Below are 16,069 nucleotides of genomic sequence, written 5' to 3'. Positions count from 1 at the left end.
CAATCTAGACCCCAGGTCTCTGAAAAAAGTTCTTGTGAAAGAAAAACTTAGGATTTTTATCAGACATGTTGATTAATGCTAATAGCATTAATAATTTTAAAGTGTTTACAGCTACCCCTCAATTATAGACCAACCTCATCTATGGGTGATTTTCCCCATGCGTTTTCTTGCATCGGCATTTCTCTCAGATGATTCTTGTCAATGATTCTTTTCTCTTTAAATTGAATCCCAATCCTAATTATGCCTTGCAGACAGTAATGGTACCCATCCCCTCAACACCCAGACAACAACAAAAATGTACTGGATCTGAAACATAACAGGAAACTGTTTTGAGTGGCAATGAGATGCCATCCAATGGACAGAATATATCAATTAAAAAATACTATCCTTAAACTGCTGTCTAGGAATTGACCACAGGAGAAATATCTAACATGGCTTTCTATCACCAGGTGAAATACAAAGAAAAGTATGAAAAGGAACGAGGAAAACCCATGCTGGACTTTGAAACACCAACGTACATCACTGCCAAAGAGTCTCAGCAGATGCAGAGTGGGGTAAGTCAAAAAAACACCACCACACAACAACGATCCACCACACTGCTGAACACAAGCTCTGCCCACGACATAGCCAGTTTCCTGTCATCCAAAAGTGGCAGCTGATAAAACTTTTTATCATGTGATCACTAAAATCTTCTCCATCTCAGAAATCCTATGGTTCAGTTATGTTTTTAAAAATGCTCTAGGAAGTAGATATTTACCATACGTCTTATTTCAACAACCATTTCTGTAAAATTAGAACATGGAAAACTATTCCCAACACAAACCAATTATACTGAATGTAATTTGGATTTTCCTTTATGAATGAAAAGTTCCCTCCACACAGACACCCCTTTGGCTTTGAAATGCTCTACTCTTAGTAGAATGCCCCAAACCAAACAGAAGGGTATTTGTGATCAAGATGATTATCAAGACCCCAGATAATCAAAAGTTAAGATGCCATATTCCTTATTCTAGAATTGTAAGCAGAAGCATTAAATTTTTTTGTCATTTTTAATCAAGAGTAGAGAATGGAATCTTAAATCTTAGTCTGTTTTCAGTGGGAAATGGGCTTATTTGGAATTTCCATTTGCCTCTCTTCCTTCAACTATAAAGAGAAATTGTTTTAAATAAAAGTAGCAGTTTGTGGAGCTTTCTGGTGATAGAATGCCAGGTCATAAAAACTTTAAAATGGTTTCAAACAATTGGTGGATCTGAGTAAAGGATCTATAGGAGTTTCTTATACTGTTCTTGTGACTTTCCTGTAAATTTAAAATTCCATTAAAATAACAAAATTACAAAAGTAGAGTTCCAACATCTATTCCAAGCCCCTCTGTGAGTCAGTCAAGTCTGGACACTGGAGAGGAGATGGGGCAAGGAGGCAGAGTGGACACAGATGTAGAATTCCTCTGTGCCTTACTGCCCACCTAGGCTGTTCAGTGATTTAGAAAAAAAAAAGCAGGTCAAAACTCTGAGTGTGGTGGCATACACCTGTAGTCCCAGCTACTCAGGAGGCTGAGGCAGGAGGATCACTTCAGCTTAGGAGTTTGAGGCCAGCCTGTGCAACATAGCAAGAACCCATGTCAAAAAAAACAGGTCATGATTAGGAAAAAAAGCAAGTTAGCATTTGGTAGCCTTAGGCTCTCCTTCCTCTGCCATTTTTTTCCCCTTGCATCACTGACTTATAATTCGGAAATAAAATCTTTTGTCACCTTAAGAAAGATGTGGGAAGGTTCAGAAGAGACAACAGAGGATTCAGAGTCTTGATGGTGCATCCATCCTTTCACTCTGCGAAGGGCCTGCCCCAGTCACAACGTTAGACTGATGAGTGAGGGGCCCATCAAAGTGTCTCAGCCTCTGAGTTTCCTTGTGGTCATTTGCTCCAGACAAAATATTTCAAGTACAATCATACATGTTTCAAATGTGTGACCATTAGCAGAACTATGATCCAGTTAAGAGCCCATACATAGAAAATGTTGTAATTTTTTTCTTCCTGAGATGGAGAGATAAATTGTAATAAATATTCTTTTTTTAACTTGTCTTTCCTTCCAACTTACATTAGAAAGAATACAGGAAAGATTATGAAGAGTCCATTAAAGGCAGAAACCTGACTGGCCTGGAGGTCACGCCAGCTTTGTTACATGTCAAATATGCAACTAAAATAGCAAGCGAGGTAGTGCCCACTTGGTGTTTTCTTTCCCTCTTAATCCAAATAATTGCACTAATGACACTCATTAATGTGTTCCTCCTACCATTTACATCACCACCTAACTGTGGGTTTCAAACTGGGTTCTCATGTGTTTGGTACTACCACCTAATCTATTACCATGTTAATTCTTCTAATTTTTTATTTGAATATTATCTTAGCATTCTGTTAACTTCAAGTTTTCATTTGATATTTAATGTTAACTGATCATGCTTATACCCTGCCTTTATTCATATTTTTACTGAACTGTGAACCCTTTAAAAATTAGAATTGTTTTTTATTTTTTTCTTCTTTGCCTAAGAGGATCAATCTAGGCTTTCTTGTCAGTGTTTTTGCTTTTCTTTCATGATATAGAAAGAGTACAGGAAAGATCTAGAGGAAAGCATCCGTGGGAAGGGCCTCACTGAAATGGAAGACACACCTGACATGCTAAGAGCAAAGAATGCCACTCAAATCCTCAATGAGGTAGGCCCACAGCTGACAGCCTGCACATAATTCATAGAGCATCATTTCTTTGTTAGCCAAATTATACTGGAAAAAGCAAAACAAAAACAGAATAGAGAAAAACAAAAACAGAATAGAGAAAAACAGAGCTTTTGATTTTCAGATTCCATATCCAACATAATTGTTAACCATTACGTAAAATATATCTCAATTTCTGATGGATATTATAACAGTATGTTTCTGTGGTGGTTATAATCTATTTGATTTAATTTGATATATTTGGTATGCTCATTTACATAAAAACACTACACTGGAGTGGTGTGTGCACCTAAGTGTAATCTTAGTTATGTACCAAACCAGATATACAATTTACTTTATACTCTAATCTTCTAAGCAGAGAATGCTAAAAGTATTCAAAAGAAGGCCTCTGTTGACCCATATTGACCTGCATAGAATAGTTTCCTCCAGAGGGCTTCTGCAGACGCCACTCCATCCTACCACACGGAAGAGTGAAGGTGAAGAGTAGCAAGCGACACTATCCGTGACAGCTGGGGTGGTGTGTTGTGTGGATTTATATTCACTCTGTATGTTTATTACCTAGTAGTAGAATTTAGGTACTTTTTTTTTTTTTTCTTTTAATGCTACTATAGAAAGAATATAAGCGAGACCTGGAACTGGAAGTCAAAGGAAGAGGCCTGAATGCCATGGCCAATGAAACTCCAGATTTTATGAGGGCCAGGAATGCTACTGATATTGCCAGTCAGGTCAGTGCTACTATTCGATGTCAATCTTTCAGGAAAGTAGTTGTAACTTTAAGGACATCAAGTGTCCCTCTGTCATCTGATTTATTGGTGATAGTCACATGCATACAGTGGTATTCTTGAACATCTGCCTGGGGGAATCCACCCCAATGAAAGGATGGAGGACCCTTTGCCAGGCTCATTGCTGTCTGCCTTTCTGAGTCCATAGGCTCTGGGGACATGCAGAGCAAAGGGCAGAAACTGAGGAATTAAGTAGCTGTTTAGAGCTGGGCAGAATCGACATCCTGGCCTTGTTTCTGAGTCAATCCACTCATTTGATGCCAGGAATTCCTTGCTTAGAATATCTTGGGAGTTCTTCCTCTCCTTTCAAGCCCTAAGTTTAGAATAGTTTTTAGGCATCTTAGCTTGTCTAATGCTCATTGGTATGGGTCTTTTGCTTATTTGTCATCCTCCCAGCTCGTATATAAACAATCCATGCCTTACTATCTGCTGATGATCCCTCCTTACCCATATCCCATCCTGCATCCAACTAGATCTTCTCTCAACAGCTAGGACTTGACCTTTCTTACTGAATTTCACTCTTTAGTATAAAACTATGAACAAAATAGGAAGAAATGTCTGTTGAATGTCAAATGAATGAGTCCCTCTTGGAAAAGAAATATGGCTCACCTCTTAATCAAATCAAGCCAACAACTGTTGTGCACATTGTAAACATTTACCCAACTATTGGGTGTCTTTTACAGATTAAGTATAAGCAATCAGCAGAAATGGAGAAAGCCAATTTCACTTCTGTGGTTGATACTCCAGAGATCATTCATGCCCAACAAGTCAAGAATCTTTCAAGCCAGGTAAGGACATTCGTCATGCCATCACTCAAACCCCAATCACGGAAGAATGGAAGTCCTTCCATTAATACCTTAAGAGATTTTTCAAATCACAGTTTTTCCTAATAAAAAAGAGATTCACCAGGTGCGGTGGCTCACGCCTGTATTCCCAGCACTTTGGGAGGCCAAGGCAAGTGGATCACTTAAGTCCACGAGTTTGAGATCAGCCTGGGCAATGTGGCAAAACCCTGTCTCTACAAAAATTGGCCAGGTGTGGTGGTGCACACCAGTCCCAGCTTCTAGGAAGGCTGAGGTGGGAAGATTGAGTGAGCCCAGGCAGTTGAGGCTGCAATCAGCTGTGACTGCACCACTGGAGTCCCCTGGGCGACAGGGTGAGACTCTTAAAGAAAAAAGAGAGAGAGACAGGCCTGGCGCAGTGGCTCATGCCTGTAATCCCAGCACTTTGGGAGGCTGAGGTGGGCGGATCATGAGGTCAGGAGATCAAGACCATCCTGGCTAACATGGTGAAACTCCATCTCTACTAAAACACACAAAAATTAGCCAGGCATGGTGGCGGGCACCTGTAGTCCCAGCTACTTGGGAGGCTGAGGCAGGAGAATGGCATGAACCTGGGAGGCAGAGCTTGCAGTGAGCCAAGATTATGCCACTGCACTCCAGCCTGGGCAAAAGAGCAAGACTCCGTCTCAAAAAAAAAAAAAAAAAAAAAAAGAAGAGGGAGCGAGAGAGAGAGGGTAACCTACGATGCAGGAATTTTAAGGTACTGAAGAACTCTTACATGGTACAACTTGTAATTAATGAATCAATATTTTAACATGTAAAATCTCTTATGTGGCTTTAAAAATGCGTGCGCAAATCTGGAAGAAACAAAGTAGCCCACATTTGGATTACCAATCTCAAACAAGATTGAGATTGAGACCACACAGTCGAACCCCTGACTCCCTCATGATGAATAACTCTCCATCTTCCTACAAATAGAGAGATGAAGAAAAGTAGGCTGTCCTTCACACCCCAGGATATACCCTCATTTGTATTAACGATTGTCAGTGATGGTCAGGAGTCTGCAATTTGTTTAGAGTGGCACCAGATTAGAATTTGTGCTTGTCTTCTGATCAACGAGTTCCAAAGCAGTAGTTAACCTGCCCTAGCTGTGCTTTATAGGCACCTGGGGATGTAGATTCCCTGGTCCAACTCTGGAATTTTGACACTAGTAAATCTGTGGTAGGCTCTGGAAATCTATTTTTCTTTGTTTTTAATTTTCACAGATTATCTCTTAATGACCAATCAGGTTGGGGAATCAGGGATTTCAACCCTTTATTGGCAACATGTAGTTGTATGTTGTAAAATTACACATGAAAAATATAGTTATCACTAGAGAGTGGTTTGAGTAGGAAGCAGGTGTATTCAAATGGTAGAAATCTTTCTTTCCTTTGAAGGGTAGGGATGTGGAAGAATAATTAGCTTTTTAAAAATTACCAAAATTATATGAGCTCCAAATTATCGTGTTGTGTTCATTGAGGGAGCCAGGGAGGCTGACAGTCTTTGGGCTGTGAGAGGCTCACCAGCCTTTTACCTTCTGCTTTTGATACTGCTGATCTTTAACGAAAGCTTCAGCACATGGGCCTATCCCAGTGTAGGATCAAGTCACTTGCTCTGCTCTCCTGGGGCTCTCTCTGGCTGGTTCCTCAAGGCCTAAAATATAGCCAGGCAAGTTAGTTCCTCCCCAGTTCAGATCAGTATTTACAGCTGAATGGTAAATACTGGTGAGATGGTGCTTGTGTTTCCACAAACTTGCTTCTCGACTTCCAACGGAGAATCTGTATTTATAATTCTTAAACCTGGGGGTTAAGGCAAGCAATGTCAGCTGACTCACAAATTTAGGATACTATACAGTAGTCTCCCCTTATCTGAGGGGGATATGTTCCAAGACCTCTAGTGGGTGCCTGAAATTACAGACAATACCCAAACCTATATATACTGTTTTCTCCTATACGTATACATCTATGATAAAGCTTAATTTGTAAATTAGCACAGTAAGAGATTAACAATAATAAAATAGAACAATTATAACAATATACTGTAATAAAAGTTATGTAGTTACATGGATGTGGTCTCTCTCTCCCTCAAAATATCTTATTGTAATGTACTCTTATTTTTGATCAAGGTTGACTACAGTTAACTGAAACCGTGGAAAGTGAAACCTCAGATAAGTGGGGACCACTCTACTGAATACTTAATGCCAGTATGGCAGGCCAGGTCTCACAACTGTTTCAGTAATAACTGAGTGGTTAAGTTAGATATTAAAAGCCAGTGTCCCTGTACAAAGGCTGGGATGTAACAAAAGCCCACCAAAAGTTTTGCCTAGGCCTTTCCTGGGCCTTAAAGCATAACAAAATAATGAAGGAATTCTTAACAGGACCCATGTAGAATTAAACAAGTTTTACTGTGGAGTCTAAAAAAACTCCCCAGGCCTCCACAAACAAGTTTATTGAGGGTCTGAAGAAACTCCTCAAACCTCCCTGATTTAGCAGGAGACAACGTAAGAGTAATTACCCCAGCACCTGACCCCATTTAAATTAAGTAAATTTACTGACGCTCCAGAGGAAGGTCTTCAGAACTCAGACCTTAGTTATAAATTAAAAGAAGTTGGCCGGGCGCGGTGGCTCACGCCTGTAATCCCAGCACTTTGGGAGGCGGAGGTGGGCGGATCACGAGGTCAGGAGATCGAGACCATTCTGGCTAACACGGTGAAACCCTATCTCTACTAAAAATACAAAAAAATTAGCCGGGCGTGGTGGCGGGCACCTGTAGTCCCAGCTACCCGGGAGGCTGAGGCAGGAGAATGGCGTGAACCTGGGAGGCAGAGCTTGCAGTAAGCCGAAATCACGCCACCGCACTACAGCCTGGGCGACTGAGCAAGACTCCCTCTCAAAAAAAAAGAAAAAAAAAAATTAATCACTTGTGTCTTTAGATGAATGAACACTTACACATAGAAGTACAGCCTAAAAGGTATATAAGCTCTGAAAAACTTCGTAATTTTGAGTTTGGCGATAATTTCCAGGACTTCTCCCAGTAACCAGTTACAAAAATAAAAACTCTTGGCCGGGCACAGTGGCTCTCGCCTGTAATCCCAGGACTTTGTGAGACCAAGCAGGGTGGGTCATCAGGTTAGGAGATTGAGACCATCCTGACCAACATGGTGAAACCCCATCTCTACTAAAAATACAAAAATTACCTGGGTGTGGTCACGCACACCTGTAATCCCAGCTACTCAGAAGACTGAGGCAGGAGAATTGCTTGAACCAGGGAGTCAGAGGTTGCAGTGAGCCAAGATTGCACCACTGCACTCCAGCCTGGAGACACAGCGAAACTCCGTCTCAAAACAAAAAACCAAAAACCTCTTTTCCTCCCCAGTTCATCTGCATTTCGTTATTGGGCCACGAGAAATAGCAGCCCAACCCTCAATTCGGTCTGGGAACACCAGGGAGTTAGGTCCCTTTCTCCCAGAATATGTCCAAGTTCCGTGTTCAAATGTGATTACCCCTCTAAGGGATTAGCACCAGCTCTGCAAACCAGTTGAGGTAGCTTTTGCTTAATCTTGGAAAAAATAAAAGAAAAACAATAAAAATAAAAATAAAAGGAGGATTGTTTCTATTCTTTTCCCAGGACAATGAGAACTGTTTTCTTTACACCTACATAGCTAAGGAGTCATCTAGGTGACTTTTTCATGAACAAAACATTTGTTCCTGGTGAACTACCTTTTCTTCCAAAAAATCTTGTCTTTAATTCGCTTCCATTTAGATTAATAAAATCTAGGCCTACATCTCTCATTGGCTGAAACTGTTTCTTTGTTGTCTCTGGCAAGATTACAAATTTCAATACTTATAAATGTAATTCCTATATTAACAACATAAATAGAGACAGAATAGTTTTATCCCCATTATAATAGTGGCTAGTCTCTTTCCTCAGCCCTCAGCCCTACAAACCAAAACTTCCCTGAAAAGTGGGAAAAACTGGAGCTAAGTTAAGCTAGAGAGAGAAGTGAAAGGACATAGCGAGAAGCGATGAAAGAAAAATAAGGCTCTAAAGGCAAAGTGTAAGTGTTCTGCTGCAGAGAATAAAGACGATCAGTTTGGTGGTGGGATTGACTGCCCACTGGTATCTGGAAGAGCAGCCTCTATGGATATGTCTCTCCAGTCAAAGGCTGGGGCAGGACAGGGGAGCCCAAAGAATAGTGATGTCTGGCTCAGAGTAGTCCTTGGCCAGTCAGCTGGCCTTAGTGGTGCTCCAGGTGTGTCTGTTTGGTAGAGCTGCCAGTCCTGTCAGGCTGCTTTCTGCAGCATCAAGAGCCATATTCTGGAAACGCCTCTGGGCCTGCCTGCCCGCCCGCCCGCCCAGTCCTGCAGCCGGGAGCCCTAACCACACCTGCTCATGGCTCAGTGAACATCTTGTCACCAGCTAAGGCTTTCTAAAGGTCATGTCTTTGACTCTTAACCCTCCAGCTTCTCTCCACCAGCTTGTTGAGCAGTCTGGCTACATAGCTTCATCCAGCCCAGCAAGGACTACTGCCACTGGAGGCATCCCCATCTCCCTCTCTGGGCATTGCTGGCTATGACTTTCCTGTGGACCAGCTAGCAAGGTTCCCCCTCTGCCAGCTTTGCCATGACAATAGGTCCTACTGAATGTGTGGGCTCAGTGTTCCTGGAAAGGAAAAGTATGGTGCTCTTTGACTGAGAGGGTTCTTCCTTGCAATGCCCTAACATCCTTGGACAGTTAAGAAAATACAAAGGACTTTCCCTCTGCTGAGCCTGGAAGGGCTATTCTAGGTCCCACTGGCCTATATCCCTGTGGTGTTTACCCTCCTTATTTCTTGGAATCTATTCCCAGAAAAAATACAAGGAAGATGCTGAGAAGTCCATGTCATATTATGAGACTGTTTTGGACACCCCAGAGATGCAGAGAGTCCGGGAGAACCAAAAGAACTTCAGCCTTGTAAGTTTTTATTAAATGTAAGACACAGCCCACAGGCACCTAGGGGTGCTGAGGAAGATGCCTCTGGATATCCCAGGCCTGCAGTGGGGCTGTTGTGCAGCCCTCTGCTACTCCCATCCTGCCCCAGGAAGTGTGTGCTCAATTCATCTCTGGGCTCACCTTATATCTTAATCCCAAATCACAGCATGAAAGACTCATCTGTTACTTCGTTGGTGGTGTAGGGGAGAAAAAATAGTATCTTTTCCCCACCCATGGCAAGATTCATGGCTAAAACTCTTGTAACAAAAGACAGATTAACAAGAGACACACATACAATTTATTTAATAAACGCTTCAGAAATGACGACCCAAAGAAACAGGAAAATGTGTGTATTTTTAAGGATAGAGATGCAGAAGTGTCACTGGACAAAGGGGTATGATCCAATGGTAATGAACAGGTGATTTAGCAAGGCCTGTTTATTCAGATTCTCCTAGTATCTCTGTCTTTGGTTCCTATCCTCTGGGTCTAGGGAGGACCCTTCTGGAAGGAGGGGCTTATTGCCTGCTTTAAACGAAGATCAGATAATTATTATCTGCTTTAGGAAAAAACAGAGAAGGCCGGAAAAACCCTCCTGCTTCTGCTGTTTTTTCAAATGTCAAGGTGCCATATTTTGGGATAGTGTATCCTAAACCCTGTCAGTGGCTTTCTTTATGTGAACTATCACCGCTTTCCATTAGTGGTGACATCTATCTTTTTCAAAGTTAAATCTAAGCAAGAGATACTTAAACAAAAACAAACAAACCCCTAGCTTTATATGTTTTTTAAAATTAGTTTCTCCACAAAATTCTTATCAAATAATTTCCCTTGGGCTACCAGACCATAATTATTGTGGCACAGACTTTTTTTTTAAAGATACAGGATTTTAATTTCCTTTACATAATATAGGACAAATAAAGAAAATAAAGCAATGTTGAAATCTTAACAAGATATTTACTCTTTCTTCATAGCTCCAATACCAGTGTGACCTTAAAAACAGTAAAGGAAAAATTACAGTTGTTCAAGACACGCCAGAAATACTGCGTGTAAAAGAAAATCAAAAGAATTTCAGCTCGGTATATTTACTATTTATTTTGCATTTAATGCTAACCTGGTCATTTCACTCTCCTCTTTAAAAATATACTAGCCTTATATTGATAGACAATTAACATCTAACCTCCTCAGTAATACTAGCAGTGATTTGCTAAAATCCCCCATACTTTGCTCCAAAATCCTCTCTCCAGAGACCATTTGAAATAACTGTATATCTGCTAACAAAGTAACTTTTATTTTTAAATTTTAAAATCCCAGAATAGTAACATGTGTTGTCTTGCTTCAAGAAGATAGATTTCTTTTTGACACTGTGATTTCTTTTGTTACTTCTCCCCCAAATAACTGATTGACTTTGCATTTCTTTAATGGATTTTGTGTTACATATGGGAGGGTTTTGTTGTTAATCCACATTTCCTGGCTCTTCTCATCCTGTGTTAGTATGGTACCACAATCTTAGAAGAAATCTTAAGATCTGGAAAGTGATCCATGTTGTATATCTGGTCTGAGTCACTGATACTGACATGGAAATGTCAGGCGCGATGCTCTGGCACTTGCCTGGGAACATCGTTTTCACAGAAGCCATGTGTCCTAGTCTTTCTCCAGGAACTGCTGGGTTTTCCTTTCTTCTGTGTAACACCGTCCTGATTCTCAATGCCCAGGTTTTATATAAAGAGGATGTCTCACCAGGAACGGCTATCGGAAAGACACCTGAGATGATGAGAGTGAAACAAACACAGGACCACATTAGCTCGGTAAAGACACAGAGGATGCACTTGTAATATTTTCTGCCTCCCTTTGATAATTTACAATGACCTATGAATTGCACTCAAAGCCTCTGTCACCAGAAACACCTTATATTGCTAAAATAGGTGCCTGTGTACCACCACCACACGGTATACACCAGTGGCTAGAGTCATCTCATACTCAGTGCAGTGCCTTGGCGGTTTTCGTGAGGGAGAGATTACATCTGAAAAACGGAGAGGCTTGTGAGAAGGTAGAATCCGGTACAGCCAAAGAACCAATCTTCCTGGATATATGAACGTGAATCTGTTTGTCCTAGTCAAATGACCTGTTGGCCATAAAGACATTGGGATATACAGGAAAGGGCTGCAGTCTAAATAGGGTTCCCCACTCCTGCCCCAAAGAGACAAGAGAGAGACAAAGTGTCCCTGTCCTCGGAATTGTTCTCCTCTTACCCAATATCAGAATGAGTTACCCAATACCAGAATGAGGTCCCATTCACACTAAGTATAAAGCTTGCGTTATTTACATTGTTGATTTTTTTAAATTTGGGGGTTACAAAAAACATGTACATGTTGGGAAGAATAACTGTCCAGCATGTAATAATACCTTTTCCCATTTTTAAATGTGCAGGTGAAGTATAAGGAAGCAATAGGACAAGGAACTCCAATCCCTGACCTGCCTGAAGTGAAACGTGTGAAGGAGACGCAGAAGCACATTAGCTCGGTAGTGGCCATACTCTCAGCTTGCATTTGTGTGACTGGCTATCTCCCAATTGCTACCCTGGTGCTCTCTCATCCTTCTGCTTCCTATTAAGAGCTTCCACGCCTTGGGGATGTTGTGAATTCTCCCTTAGTCTTGATGGGGTCACTACAGGTTGCAAAAGTAGTTAAGAAACCTCTCTTCTCATAATCAAGGAGTAGAAGGGACTTGGCTTTCTTTTCCTACCTGTCACTGACTTGAAGCTCATGGACTTGGCTTCTTAATTATTATGCCATTCGTTTCCAAAGTAAAAGGTTTTGATGGTAGTAATAAGGCTATTGGGATGATCTCAAGTAATTTAACTAAAAGCATATACATATAAACACAGAAGTAGTATAACATACTTTGGTTTTGTGTATATATATAAAACATGTGTGTATGTGTTATGTGTGACACATCATATGAATGATAGGATTCCCAGTGTCCAAAAAGACCCTGGGTAGACATGTGAAGTCTCTTCTCCCCTCCCTTTCAAGATTTCTTGTCCTGTATTCTTTGCTCTCTCCATCTTGTAAATGCAGTGGTGCAGGCTGTGATGGACCTACAATGGCATATTATACATTAAGCCCGTTCTCTCATGGGAATTTCAGGCACCTGTGCAGTTTATTGCGGGGTGGGTGTCCCCAACACCTGAAATATCAGGTTAGCACATTTGTCCTGACCTTTTGTCAAGCAAGCCCTGGCTCTGCACCCCACCCCTTTTCCCATCCATAGGCAGAGTCTAGGCAGGTGTTGGCTACTAGCAAGAGACTATGTGAAGTTTGGGAAATAGTTTATGGCCAATAAAAGGTGAGGACCTTGGTCTTGGGACTCCCCTCGTCAATGGAGGACTGAGCTCTCATTTGATTTTCTTTAAAAGATACTTGGTATTTCTCTTGCAGGTTGTTCATATTATTTAGATCTCATTCCCTTCTCACTCCCTGCTTATACTCTGGCTTCCTTGTGGTACAAATTTCATTTAGAGTTTTGTGTCCTCTAATATGGGTTGAGAAAGCTAGCCCAGGCTCCTTTGTCACTTTGCATTACAACTTCTTGGTTTTCTTGGTTTGCTTTGTGCTGTTGTCTGTGATCAATTCTGCTGCTTTGTTGGGTGAAGAGTAAAGAAATGCAACTTTGTTACCAAGAAGGTAGATGTTCAAAGGTTCCTAGAAGTTTCCTTGCAAAACAAAGCTATCATGCCTAGCTTGTCACCAATTTTAAGAATTAAAATCTGGGTATGTTGCTCCCCACTCCATGCACTAATACACCAGGGAATCCATCCATTTAAAAGAACCCATTCAGTCCTTTAGGCTGAAAACTTAATGTTAAGAGTTAAGGAGGCTCAGAAAGTGGAGGTTCCTTAATGTTTTCATTAAAATGCATAGTCCTTCGATATTACTACTAAAAAATATGGACTTCTCCCAATTCAGAAAACACTAGTTTACTTGATCCAGCAATTAGCAGTAAAAATTTCAAGTAAAGATGCTCTTCCTGAAAAATAAACCTATTAAACCATCTCATATCCAGGGACGAGGCTCCTACAGATTAGGAGCCAGCGAGGAACATTCATTAGAACATATAAAACAAACAGAGAATTCTCGATAAGCCTGAAGGAATAGAGTATCCTGTGATTAGAAAAGTTTAAACCAAGCAATCTATTCATTAAGTACAAGTCTACTGCAGGCCTACTATATTTAAGGCACCAATGCTAGATGCAGCAAAATGGTTGGATTTTTCTTATTGGTAAATTTATTATTATTTAATGCATTTTAGGCATGCACTAAGTGGTTATAGAAAATGCGTAATTTAGTGCCCAGTTTTCAAGATAGTAAATTTTTTTACTACTTTGGAAAAGACAACATAAATATTTATGGAATTTTTCCCCCTGTTCCTTGAATGTTTTTGAGAGCTAGATTGTTTTTATGAGTTTCCCCCAAATAGCCCACATGCAGCTGCTATCTAAAGGATTTACGGTCATTTTACCTTTCCGGGTATTCTAATTATTTTCTACAGGTTATGTACAAAGAAAACTTGGGAACAGGCATTCCAACCACTGTGACTCCAGAGATTGAGAGAGTCAAACGCAATCAAGAGAACTTTAGCTCGGTATTTACAAATATATCATATACAATATAAATTATTTCCCACAAAAAATGTACCACAATAACCATCTTTTTTAAAGAAAGTAACATCTTAACAATTCTGTGTGTGTCTGTGTGTGTTGTGTATTATTACCTGACCAAAACCACATTAATACAAAATGACTCATTTCCGATTATACTTTAACATTTTCAGTGACTTGACTAGATTTGAAATACTGTAAGTACAATTAACAAGATTTCTCAGCGTTATATCCTATAACTTAATGCTTTCCATTGTACTTTTCATTTCCACAATTAGCACTGTAGAGTTCACCGTTAAAACTGAAAAAAGTAAAAACATTATCCTTACTAAATATTACTTACTAAAAAACTGTCTCCTCACATATAACCCCTTCCCCTACTTCCTCCCTTCCTTACTCTCTGTGCTTGTTTTAAATGTCCTCTGGGTACTTTCTTGTATCTCACAGGTTTTGTACAAAGAAAATTTGGGGAAAGGAATCCCAACAGCTATCACTCCAGAGATGGAGAGAGTCAAACGCAATCAAGAGAACTTTAGCTCGGTATTTCTTAGGGGGCCAAAAAAAAAAAAAAAAAAAAAATCCCGTAATTTTATTTAAAATAATAACATCTTACAAATGTAAAATTACTAAATTCATATAATGAAAATAATAATACCAAATATTACCTCAGTTTTCAACCTGAATCTAATTTAGTATTTAGTTCTGGTGTGAAACTTTAACTGTGTTTTCTCTAAAACATAGATATTTATCACTTTCTTTAAAAACCTGTAATACTCTGTTTGCTTCCTCCATTCCTCCTTTAATAACAGTAGGTGTTTCTAACTGGTGTGACACAAGTCAAAAGTAAAATCTAACACCCTTTCAAAAAGACAATGTAAATTAGAATTTTATTTGTATTTATTGTGGCTGTTTGAGGTATTCTTTGTGTTTGCAGCTTAAGTTTTCTTTTCGATGTTTAGATGTTTGTTTATTTTCCCTAAGTTTTGGGGGTACAGGTGGTGTTTGGTTACATAAGTTCTTTAGTGGTGATTTGTGAGATTTTGGTGCACCATATCTGTAGTCTTTTATCCCTTGCCCCCTCCCACTCTTTCCTGTAAGTCCCCAAAGTCCATTGTATCATTCTTAGGCCTTTGCATCCTCATAGCTTAGCTCCCACATATCAGTGAGAATATACATTGTTTGGTTTTCCATTCCTGAGTTACTTCACTTACAATAGTCTCTAATCTCATTGGAGGTCACTGTGTTTGCAGTTTTTCTTAAAAGAATGTCATTCTTAAATATTTTCATTCAAAGACAACACAGCAATTCACAGTAAATATAATTTACTTGTCTTGGCTATTTTTTGTACGCTATGTAAGATACAAATAATTTTCCCTTTGGAAAACTTTCAGTATCATTGAAAGCTAGTATTATTTAGCTTTCAACATTTATTCTTTATTTTGTTCCCCCAAACCTACTTCTCTCTTTTTCTCTCTCGTCTTTCTTTGGTTCCCTAATTTAATGTTACCAACAACTCATGAATATTAATTTCAACTAGTTTGAATGCTATTTGATACTCCTGTCTTTGAGAGAAGGCCTACATAAGTCAAGCCACTCCTGCCGGCAGCCTGGCAGCTGTGTTTTTAACTGATGTCTTTTACAGACAGACATCCTGTTTGTGACTAAATGTCCAAAGGGGATCTATAGTTACTCTATTTTTAAAAGTTATTGAGGTACTTCATCATAAAAACAACAATAAAAATACTTTTAGGCTGTTTTTTTAGGTTAAGTCTACCTAAAAGATGGGTCCAGGTTGATTCGTTTTTGGTTTTGTGCACACAGATATTATACAAAGAGAACTTGAGCAAGGGGACTCCCCTACCTGTCACTCCTGAGATGGAGCGAGTCAAACTCAATCAAGAAAACTTTAGCTCGGTATTTGGGAGAAAGCTCTTTAACTCCTTATTAAAAAATAATAATTTCTATAAAACAGAACATCTCACTGTTCATCCCTTTATAATAATCAATTTAACAAAATCTTTTTTTGTAAATCATATCAACTGAATCCTTCTGTTTTCCAGATCTCCTACTCACCATTTGATTCTAACATTTTATACTTTCTATAATAGTCCCTTAAA

At 39.7% G+C, this 16,069-nt stretch overlaps 1 protein-coding gene across 1 annotated transcript in view; it reads left to right on the top strand.

Annotated features, from left to right (window-relative positions):
- The window catches only part of NEB (nebulin), a 223,573-nt gene that overhangs the window by 192,131 nt on the left and 15,373 nt on the right, over positions 1 to 16,069 (top strand). The window contains exons 130-140 of the mRNA XM_025404794.1: positions 450 to 554; positions 2,098 to 2,208; positions 2,596 to 2,706; positions 3,336 to 3,449; positions 4,190 to 4,294; positions 9,176 to 9,280; positions 10,267 to 10,371; positions 11,008 to 11,100; positions 11,723 to 11,815; positions 13,844 to 13,936; positions 14,400 to 14,492. Coding sequence (XP_025260579.1) covers positions 450 to 554; positions 2,098 to 2,208; positions 2,596 to 2,706; positions 3,336 to 3,449; positions 4,190 to 4,294; positions 9,176 to 9,280; positions 10,267 to 10,371; positions 11,008 to 11,100; positions 11,723 to 11,815; positions 13,844 to 13,936; positions 14,400 to 14,492 — 1,128 coding nt within the window. The remainder of the gene's footprint in view (positions 1 to 449; positions 555 to 2,097; positions 2,209 to 2,595; positions 2,707 to 3,335; positions 3,450 to 4,189; positions 4,295 to 9,175; positions 9,281 to 10,266; positions 10,372 to 11,007; positions 11,101 to 11,722; positions 11,816 to 13,843; positions 13,937 to 14,399; positions 14,493 to 16,069) is intronic.

Source organism: Theropithecus gelada, chromosome 12, assembly GCF_003255815.1.
Source record: "Theropithecus gelada isolate Dixy chromosome 12, Tgel_1.0, whole genome shotgun sequence".
Taxonomy (NCBI): Eukaryota; Metazoa; Chordata; class Mammalia; order Primates; family Cercopithecidae; genus Theropithecus; species Theropithecus gelada.
This window is presented reverse-complemented; position numbering and strand designations above follow the sequence as displayed.